Source organism: Salvia hispanica, chromosome 1 (genome assembly GCF_023119035.1).
Source record: "Salvia hispanica cultivar TCC Black 2014 chromosome 1, UniMelb_Shisp_WGS_1.0, whole genome shotgun sequence".
In the NCBI taxonomy this organism is placed as follows: Eukaryota; Viridiplantae; Streptophyta; class Magnoliopsida; order Lamiales; family Lamiaceae; genus Salvia; species Salvia hispanica.
Genome location: NC_062965.1, coordinates 16,006,749 through 16,017,702, shown reverse-complemented (window position 1 = coordinate 16,017,702; position 10,954 = coordinate 16,006,749). Strand labels below are relative to the sequence as shown.

Sequence of the window (10,954 nt, the reverse complement as noted above, 5' to 3'; positions counted from 1 at the left end):
TTATATCGTTCTGGAGTCGAATATGGGCTTGTCGTTGGCGCATGTCGGCAAACGCACGGACCCGATCGAGCCCTTCCTGGGTACCCCCATACGTGCACTGGAGGTGGCCACACCGTGGCTTGGACCGGCACCATCATCATCGGCCCACTCAGTCAGTGCTGGACCATCATCTTCGACAATCATGTTGTGCATGATAATACACGCGTACATGACATCAGCGATGGTCTCCATATCCCACAACCATGATGGACCCCTCAATATCGCCCATCGACTCTGGAGCACACCAAATGCCCGCTCCACATCCTTGCGCGCTGCTTCCTGACGACCCGCAAAGTATTTCTTCTTATCTTCTGTTGCGCATCTGATCGTCTTCACGAAGACGGGCCACATAGGATAGATCTCATCCGCCAAATAGTAGCCCATGTTGTGCTAGTTGCCGTTGGCGACGAAACTGACAGCCGGACCAACACCAAGTTCTTGGTCGTTGAAAAGGGGAGACGACTGTAGGACGTTGATGTCGTTGTTCGAACCGGCTACTCCAAAATATGCATGTCAAATCCACAGCCGGTAGTCAGCTACCGCCTCAAGGACTATCGTGGGATGTTTGCTCTTGAAACCGGTTGTGAACAACCCTTTCCAGGCGGAGGGACAGTTCTTCCATTCCCAATGCATACAGTCTATGCTGCCCAACATTCCCGGAAACCCGTGCTGGCTCCCGTGCATAGCCATCAGATCCTGGCAGTTTTGGGGGGTAGGCTTCCGAAGATAGGTATCCCCGAATATCTCCCTAATGCCTTGACAAAAAAACTCCATACATTCGCGGGCATTCGTCTCGCCGATGTGGAGGTACTCGTCGAACATGTCGGTCGTACCTCCGTAAGCCAGCTGCCTGATCGCTGCAGTGCACTTCTGAATGGCGTGGCCCGGTCTACCATCCGCATCCTCTCTCATCCTGAAATATAAGTGTCGACGCTCTAAAGCACCAACGATACAAAGAAACAGTTCACGACGCATACTGAAACGTCGGCGGAATAAGTTGTCTCCAAACCGCGGCTGTGGAGCAAAGTAGTCCGCGTACAACCGATGGTGTGCTGCGATGTGGTCACGAGGTATATAAATGCGACGATGGATGGGTCGAGGTACCGCCGGCTGATGCTGCTGCTGCATGGCCACTTGTAATGCACGATTTATCTCCCTAGACGCACGCAGCTCATCCCAAACAATCTGGCGCCAATCGCTAGCACCGCTACCACCCGCACCACTACCACTACCACTTGCCATTATATTAAATAATAAAAGAAATGTAGAGAGAGAAAAACTTATTAACACAAGTGGTGCGAGTGAAATGAAGTTCAACGAGTCGTATATATAGATTTTGAAAAAAAAAAATAGAACTATCGGACGTCCGTCCGCATGCCACAGCGGCGGACGTCCCGCCGGCGTTGCGACGGATGTCGCGAGATACCCGCGGAACTCCCGTGTCTGCACGGGACATCCGTCCGCCCCTCTTCCTCGCGCAATGGCAGACGTCGGGGACGCGATCCGACGCCCGACGGAAATCCGGCGTTGATGATGCTCTAATGATTTTATAATAAAATGTGAGTGAGAAAAAGTTAGTGGAATGTGAGGTCTACTAACTAAAATGATAAAAAGCGAAATGTGACAAATTTTGTGGAATGGACAAAAATGAAAAAATGTGACAAAATTTCAGACTAGGAGTATAGGAGTAGTACTTGTATGCAATAGTCAGCGACTAATAAGGTCAGATATATACTGCGTGATAAATAATGCAGTAATTCATTTCGAATTTGGAATTACTAAGTATTGTAAATTTATGAGGATGACGATAAACGTGATATCAACATCCGAGCAAATTGAAGAATTCAAATTCCATGAGTATTGATGATAATTAAATATAGGGATGGAGATGCAGATCTAGTGTAGTTATATAGGCAAAGCCTAACAAATTTCTTTAGTCAACGGTTGCTCTTTTAGAAATTATATATACCGCCATTTCCTCTCATTATTCTTCATCTTCACCAAAAACAAATTACTCCACACACATTGAGATCCTTTAGTTCAATGGCAGTCAAGGTCTACATAGTGTATGTATCTCTCTCTTCATTGCAGAATCCTCTGTTTCTTAACCTTTGTCTGATCTTTGATGCACACTTCTCAATTGAAAACATGCTACTTTTATCCAAATATGGTGATTCTTTATGTTATGCATTATAAGTCATGGATCAGATGTGTTTTCACATACATTGTAAAATCAAAATTTGAAATCTTTCTCAAGATCTTTAATTCCCATATTCAATAATTCAAGTTGTAGCATTTCCTATATATTGCTTGAACATTTTCTGATTCTCCGATGTGGGATGGTTTGAACCCCGACAGTTACTACTCCACGTACGGGCATGTCGAGAGACTCGCGGAAGAGATCAAGAAAGGAGCAGAATCAGTGGAAGGAGTAGAGGCCAAATTGTGGCAGGTTTGGCATAAAAAATTTCACAATCAAATGACTTCTTCATTCATTACTTAACTTGAATGTTGTGTGATTGAAACAAGGTTGAAGAAACTCTTTCTTCTGAGATTCTTGCAAAGATGGGCGCCCCACCAAAGAGTGATGTCCCAGTGATCACCCCTGACCACCTTCCCGAAGCCGATGGCCTCATTTTTGGCTTCCCAACTCGATTCGGAATGATGGCTGCCCAATTCAAGGCCTTCTTCGATGCAACGGGAGGCTTGTGGGGGACTCAGGCGCTGGCCGGGAAGCCTGCAGGGATCTTTTACAGCACGGGAAGCCAAGGAAGCGGACAAGAAACCACAGCGTATGCGATAAATCAAGGCAACCTAATCCAATCAATCCCTCTTCACTTGTACTAACAATTTTGTTATGCAGTTTGACAGCTATTACTCAGCTGACTCATCATGGTATGATTTTTGTCCCCATTGGCTACACATTTGGAGCTGGCATGTTTGAGATGGGGCAGGTCAAGGGCGGTAGCCCCTATGGCGCGGGGACCTTTGCTGGAGACGGCTCCAGACAGCCATCCGAGATTGAGAAGGCCCAAGCCTTCCACCAAGGGAAGATCGTTGCCACTGTCGCGAAGAAGCTTAAACAATCTGCTTGATCTCCTCATCTCATCAACACTTGTTGTTCTACATTATGTTGCTGTTTTGTCACACTATACTTCATTTGTTGTTACATTATTACTCTTATGTTTGAAATCATCATCATAGATTAATAAAGTTTGTTTTTTTAAGTAACATTATCACTAAACATCAACTGATAACAGAATTTACAGATCATGTTTCAAACTTGACAAAGAAGTCAAATAATATAATGAGGAATGATTACCTAAAACAGACGAAGCAAACTGTGGCATGAAGCTTGTCTTCTTTAATCTCTGCTTCACAATGAAGCCACAATGCTTTTACTTTATATTATGCTTTTTAATTTCCTTTTCCTCTCTCATGATTTTAAAGTAAAACATGCTCTTATTCTAGATAAAAATCAATTCTTTTCAGCAGTAAACGTAAGCTTATCTTTGATGCTTCTTTGTATGGTATAATTCCAATCAATCCATCATATTTAAGTCCCTAACAAAAGAGATTAGCTAGAAAGCACATGCCACAGACACCATCAACAAAAATTTGGTACCATCTCAAAGTTTTTACACCTTTTCAATGCATAAATTCAAAGCAAAGTCTCATTCACACACATCAAAGATCTGATCTTTTTCTTCTTCTAATTACATGATGTATAAAATGCTGTGCAACAAACATCAGTACTAACTTTGTACTTGTGAATGAACATCAATTCCTCCACTAGAATGGAATCAGCATATGATTAGTTTACTATCTAATTTCAACTATCAAGAAAATTAAGCATAATTAAGTGTACTTTTTTATTGAGAGAGAGAGCTAGATACCATGAGAACATTTGATGAATAAACAACAAATATAGAATGAAACAGATGGCGTAATGTTCTATTCGGATAAAAAGAAATCAAAGGCGGATAATTTGACCTTGACATTTTTCATATATTCTTATTTTCATCTATCATACATCATTTCTTCTTCTTATTCTTCTTCTTTTTTTGGTCAGTGAAGCTTCTTTTGTCTCAATGACTCAAATTGTTACATGACCCCTCACCACTGATCTGAAATCTCAAAATATTTTATGCTAAATAATTCTAAATATTAAAATATGAAACTAAAATTAGTATAATGGGATTGTAGGTGTAATCAGAGGCTGCCCCATCATCTCAATGGGTGTATGTTGGGATGCTATCTAACTCCCTTTACATGTACATCCTCCACTAACAAATAATAATGTAAACTCTCCACAAATAAAACAAAGAAGCAAGAACTGAAATTCTTAATGCACATTACTTATCTCCTTAAAAACTACTAATAAACTAGAAGCTTAGCATATGTTCCTAAACCTCCTCTTGATCAATTTTACTTTATTACAATTATATGAAATGCTACATTGATTAGTTCTACATTCTTTCAAAGATGTGGCCCAGCATTGTCCCTTTTCCCTCTTTACCTTTTCCTTGCTTTTCATGAAAACATGTATAACAACAATGGAGAGCGGCCTTCATTCTTGCCACTTCCAAATCTTACATTATTGTCTCTTTTTTGGTGTGTAAATAGTCATGATATCTATCTGAAGCTTGGTGTCCAGAAATCTGAGCTAGTCTCGGCTGCAACGGGGAAGGTGCTCGATATAGGGACGAGGCACAGCCCTCGAGTTTTGAGGTCCTTCGTCACCCCTTCTTCATCCCTATTCCTCTTTTGGCACGGGACTGTTGTAGCTCCATATTTCAAGTATGGTGTGCTTAAGCCCTGAAATTGAATTATAGAAACATAATCAATCATCCATATTTTTTTATGAACTAAATGAATTGAAAGTGAAACTGAAACATACATGGACTTGATCATGGAGATACTTGATGTACTCGATTGCTTCGTGGAGAACGGATGCAGTGTCAGTCTGAAAGTTCAATTTCACAATATTAACATTCTTGAAAATATTTGTATAACTTTTTATTATAATGATGAATTCCAAAGTTACCTTTCCGAAAGGCGAAACCAACTGCTGGAGCGCGGTGATTCTGTCCCCGAGTTTCTCTTTTCGAACCTGTTGAAGAGAGAAAGCTAAAAGTTACCTTCTGTTTTTCAAGTCCAATTTTTTTTTTTTCACAAAGCTGTACATACCTTGAAGGTTGGCAGTGGCGATGGAGTTTCTATTCGCGGCCGTTTATATGCAGGTTGGTTGCTTGCTTTCTTCACTGCTGCGGCTTGTTCATGCTGCTGCTGATTGCTGAGAGATGATTGGAAGAAATGAGTCGTCGGTTGCAGCAGCGGACGAACATTAGGTTTACCCAAAAATCCATTTGAATTCATCTGATCATAAACAGTTTGATGATCATATGAAGATGGAAGGGGTTGAGAATCAGTGTCGAAGAGTGTCTGCAACAAGGTTGCATATGATTCACCAAAACTTGAATCTTCTTTGCTGGAAGGCCGATAATTCATGCTTGAATCGAGTAGAAGATTGGAATAATTTTCTTCTGATTTTCCGCTGCAAAGCGACAAGTGGGAAAAACATAGATATATAAGTGTCTGCTTACATAATTCCACCTTTTTTTTGCAGGTAAGTCCAAAAACACTGAATTTTCTATTAGGGTTAGTTGTGAATTTCTTCATCAATAATGTTGCATAAATCTTTTAACTCTTTTTTAGAGAAAAAACATAAAATATTACTCACAGCATATCTTGATGGTTCCAGCTATCCGGAGGCGAAAGGCCGACTCCCGTGCTGTGGTGGTGAAGATCGGGGGTGGGCCAAACGAAGCTCCCTAGCGAACATGGCGATGAATTGAAGAGATTTTGGGGGGAATTCCACCAGCTTAATCCGACCTCTTCTGCCATGGATGCAGCTGATATGATCAACTTTTTTGGTTTTTGGTTTTGGATTTTGGGTTTGTACTACACTTGAAATCTTGTTAAGCTTGAGGTGGGAAGTGAATTGTATGGCTTGTGGGGTGTGGCTCTAGCTATATATATACATTCATGTATGTGTTTGTAGATGAGAAAATGGTGTAGGTAAGGATTGGAATCTGGTCCCGACACTTTAATTTGGAGTACATGTTTTCATTATTAGACAATGCATACTAATATGCGGAAATACATTCTTACTATAAACAATTAATAATACTTCATTAGAATAGTCTTAATAGTGGAAATATAAAATTGATAGAATATCAATGAAAAAAATGAAATATTATTAATTTGAAGTTCATAACTTGAGAAAGAGAAAAAAAATTAAAAATTGTAGGATATATAATCGAAAATAAAAAGGACATTATTTTTTGTGGAAGTATATACTTGTACTACTACTACTTATTAATTAGATAGAGATTCGGGTAGAATTCTTTGTGTATTTGGTATATTTAGGAGTGCGTGTATTATTCATTATTATAATTAGGTGTTGATTGTAGCATTAAAAATTCCTAAGTTGCTATAAACTATAAAGAAAGGGATTTGGTTTGTGGGCAAATTTAATTTGATCTGACTTGCCACGTCGATGTTAGGTCGAATATATATAAGATACCTTTATTATGGTAAAACTATAATTTAAAAAAAATATATTAAAAATATTTTTTAATACAATTAAGAAGGTTATTTTTTATTTTAAAATATAATGACGCTTTAAAAAATATTTTTATTATTAGTGATTCAACCAAAATTAGAGGACATTTCTATTTGCACCCTAAAAAACAAAAGATTAAATTAAGATGTTCTTAATTTAAGAATCCTTTTTTTCGTTCTAATTTTTTTTTCTCGACTTTATGCCCTTAAAAATTGTATTAAGTTTTTTGTATCTATATATTTTTAAAATATTTGTAGGGTGTCATAATGTGGCTGGAAAAAAATGATACTCCCCTCGTCCCATAAAAATAAGGACATTTTTCATTTTCGGATGTTCCATAAAAATACCTCCTATTTTTGGTAACTTCTTTCTCTTTAGTAAAGTGTGCTTCATTCTCCACTAATAATACTATAATTACTTTTCTTTCTATCTGTATCTCTATCTCTCTTATTTTACTAATTGTGTATTAATTTCTGTGTCATTTCAAATGTCCATCTTTTTGTGGGATTGAGGAAGTAATAAAATTATTGTAGCCCAAAATTTTCAAATAATAAATAAAAGACGTGATTGACTTTTTCTTTTTACTAATAGACTTGTTAAATCAATGACTTCGTTGTGTCGAGTCAACAAGCGTATTTTTTGTTCGTAATATATATGTGAGGAAATTGACTTTTCTCCTAAGATACACTCAATTTGACCTAAAGTAACATAATATTGCCTAATTGATAGATTAAATAATTGACTATATAATCTCCTAATTGATACGATAGTTATACGTACATGTGCATGCATGTGTGTATATATATACGTATGTTTATATGTAGTGGTGGTCTGAAAAGTGTCGCTCTATTGCATAAAAATAAAACACCCCCCCATAAAAATTCTAGGATCATGGGTCATACTTAATTGTTAATCCCATCAATTTAAACAATTTATATTTATAAAATTAGCATTTGGTCCCACGAGGTAAAAGGTCAACTATTCTGTCCTCTAACAAACTAATCTTCTAATGTCAAGCAACACAGTGTCGTGTAGTAATTCTTTTGAAAACCGTATGTACTTCAAGCAATGAACAAGATAGAATTGGCTGAGACAACAAATCGTGTTGTCTTGTCCATACATGTAAATTATTTCAAAGGTATGTTAGGTCAATTCCATAAATGGGAAATGATTTTCGTAGAGAATTTCTACATACGTAATGCCCTTAACTTTTTAATCAAACCAAACCGGTTTTATATTAACCGATTGTATTATAAATTATATTATTTACTTACTAAATCACCCTTATTATATTTTAAATCCTAAAAAGAAACATTAATCTTGATATAAATCTCCAAATTAAGATTTTCATATCTATATACTCCTACTCCATCGTTAATCATTTTAAAGTTCCACCTTTTTTGCTCCTTCAAATATTTATCCATCCATTAATTAGTCTTGTAAGGTCCCACCTTTTATCTCCTTCAAATATTTATTAGTATCGGCAAAACAATTACTACTATAAACATGATCACTTTTAGTTGTTTGTTTATTCATTATTCTATCTTGATATTTCGTAGGTGAATTATTCATTATATTTCTAACTAAATCTCCTATTTCTACTCCTATTCATAGTTCATCATTTAAATAATAAATATCCATATCTAGTACTAAAAGAAACATTAATTTGTATATTATATTTTATTTTTGATTAAATTTATATTTTGTGTACATACTTTATATCATTAAATTAATTTGTTTATTAAATACACGTATTGAGGATATAGAGGTAGATTATGCATACATTGTTCATGTATTTTTTTTTTTGGTGAATATATTGTTCGTGTATTTAATGACCTGTGTGTGGGATACAACTTTTAAAATGATTGGATGATATTATTTTTAAATTTCTTCCTCTTTTGTTGCCTTTATTTAAAAATATATCTTCAAAATTTAAAATATTAAATAAAGATGTATTATTAGTTAATAAATAATATGGATCTCTTATCAAATCAGTCTTTATAAATTTTAATTCAAATAATTTAATAACAAATAATTAGCACTATGAAATATTAAAAACTTGTTAACTACTAATAACTATTGGACTGTAAATAATCATATCTATAACATATGATAAAAAATAATTACTTTTAATTAAATTGTAGTTTTGAATATTAATAAATTTATTCTTTTAGTAACTTTTTAGTTACAAGAATGTTTATAAAAGAATAGAGTGTTTAGCTCAATTAACTATAACATCTATCAAATTAAAATTTGATACTACATTAAATACTCCTAGTAACTAATTAAGTACTACTGATTTTCATAATTTTAGAATTTTTATTTTTTATTTTCTAAAATTTTGATTTCTTTAATCGAACCTCGATAAAAAAAAATCACATATTATTATCTTATTTATTTCATATTTCTAATATTTTCAAATAATGATTTCTCTTTTTACTTCATAGTACAAGACTCCCTTTGTCATATAGAAATAGACCGAATTTGATAAATTAAAATTTGATATATGGTGTAATAATACTAATTGAGTTTAGTATTTACAGTTTTAATTTTAATTATTTTATAATTTTAACTCTTTAATTTTTAAAATTATAATTTCTGTAATTTATAATTTTAGGAAGATTATGTTGAACCCTGAAAAAAAAAATCCCATATTTATAACTTATCTATTTAATATTTTAATAATATGTGACTAATATTTTCAATTTTTTTGTTATAGAATATTAGAGTTCTTAGCTTAAACAATTGTAACATGCAACAATTAAATTTGAATATATGATATATGAAATAGTACTCATTAAGTTTACGGTATTGATTTTAATAATTTCATAATTTCAATTTTAATTATTTACTTTCTAAAATTTTACTTTATTTTAATTCTTAATTTTTGGAACATTACATTGAACCTCGATAAAATAATCACATGTTCTTAATTTATATTAATATTCTTAAAATATATAGTTAATATTTTCATTTTCTTTAATATATAATTTTTGGAAGATTATGTTGAACCCCGAAAAAATAATTAATCGCGTGTTCATAACTTATCTATTTAATATTTTAAAGATATGTATAGAATATTAGAGTTCTTAGCTCAAATAATTATAACATGTAACAATTAAAATTGAATATATGATATACTCCTATGAAATAGTACTCATTAAGTTTACGGTTTTAATTGTAAGAATTTCACAATTTCAATTTTATTCTTTACTTTCTAAAATTTTAGTTTATTTTAATTCTTAATTTTTGGAACATTACATTGAACCTCGATAAAATAATCACATTTTCTTAATTCATATATTTATTATTCTAAAAATATCTAGTTAATATTTTTTTCTCTTTAAAAGTACTCCATTACAGTTCTTGGTTCATTCACTATACCATCAACAAATTAAAATATTATCATACTTATACTTCGTATGATATATAAATACTGATTGAGTTGCGTTCTTAATTCATGTATTTACTAGTTTTAAATGAAATGTGAGTAGATTGAGTTAGTGGAATATGAGGCCTTTACCATTTATGCACAAATTAACCGGGACTTCTATTCATTGATGGACTAAAGCGAAAAAACGGGACTCATATTCGCGAACGGAGGGAGTAATTAATAAAATAAGCATTTCAAAAAAGAAAGAGTATATTTTTAAAATTAAATTTACTTATATGTTATTACTTTTTTTTAACACATTTAACTGTATTAAAATCCACAAATATTTATTCAATAAATTATGCATATATTCATTATCAGATAATAAAATGTTTCAAAATAAACTATATTAAAATTAGTATCCACTAAAGCACGAATTTAATCAGAACTTTTATTTTGTACTGCATTTATAACAGTTAATGAAACATAAAATTGGATGCAATTATTTTATATATTTTTTATTATTATATTACTATAACATTATAAAATTTAATTAATATAAAAAAATGAATATCACAATTAAACTTTATAAGTTAAGAAAATATACAAACAATATGTATAATAAGAATTTAAAATTTGTTAATATTTTTAATTTATAAGTTAAATTAAATTAAATTTATAAACTGTAAATTTCTTATATCTCAATTTATAAATTTAATTTAATTTCTATAGTGCATGTCAAAGAACAAAACATACGAACAATATACAATATCACAATTATTATTTATAAGTATTTGAAACTAAAATTTACATATATTTAATAATTTTATTAATAACATAAAATTGCACATATGGAAGATAGTGGGGGATGAGAATGCTAACTCTAAAAATGTGGTAGAGAGAGAGAGGAGAGA

The 10,954-nt window shown here is 33.1% G+C and overlaps 4 protein-coding genes across 4 annotated transcripts; 1 reads left to right on the top strand and 3 right to left on the bottom strand.

Moving 5' to 3' along the window:
- Positions 1–423, bottom strand: LOC125188315. The gene has a single exon (XM_048085096.1). The coding sequence runs from the start codon at positions 421–423 to the stop codon at positions 1–3; it is 423 nt and encodes a 140-aa protein (XP_047941053.1).
- A 129-nt stretch (positions 424–552) lies between these two features.
- LOC125188307 lies at positions 553–1,167 on the bottom strand. Its single transcript, XM_048085085.1, has one exon. The coding sequence runs from the start codon at positions 1,165–1,167 to the stop codon at positions 553–555; it is 615 nt and encodes a 204-aa protein (XP_047941042.1).
- Positions 1,168–1,971: 804 nt separating this feature from the next.
- LOC125215097 (probable NAD(P)H dehydrogenase (quinone) FQR1-like 1) lies at positions 1,972–3,266 on the top strand. The gene is made up of 4 exons (XM_048116411.1): positions 1,972–2,105; positions 2,398–2,491; positions 2,569–2,831; positions 2,903–3,266. Exons 1-4 carry the CDS (start codon positions 2,083–2,085, stop codon positions 3,132–3,134), a joined length of 612 nt encoding a protein of 203 aa, XP_047972368.1. The 5' UTR covers positions 1,972–2,082; the 3' UTR covers positions 3,135–3,266.
- Positions 3,267–4,200: 934 nt separating this feature from the next.
- LOC125213852 (transcription factor bHLH112-like) lies at positions 4,201–6,068 on the bottom strand. Its single transcript, XM_048114615.1, has 5 exons — positions 5,783–6,068; positions 5,230–5,596; positions 5,087–5,152; positions 4,940–5,005; positions 4,201–4,857 (listed from the first exon to the last, which is right to left on the bottom strand). Exons 1-5 carry the CDS (start codon positions 5,944–5,946, stop codon positions 4,675–4,677), a joined length of 846 nt encoding a protein of 281 aa, XP_047970572.1. The 5' UTR covers positions 5,947–6,068; the 3' UTR covers positions 4,201–4,674.
- Positions 6,069–10,954: the final 4,886 nt, after the last annotated feature.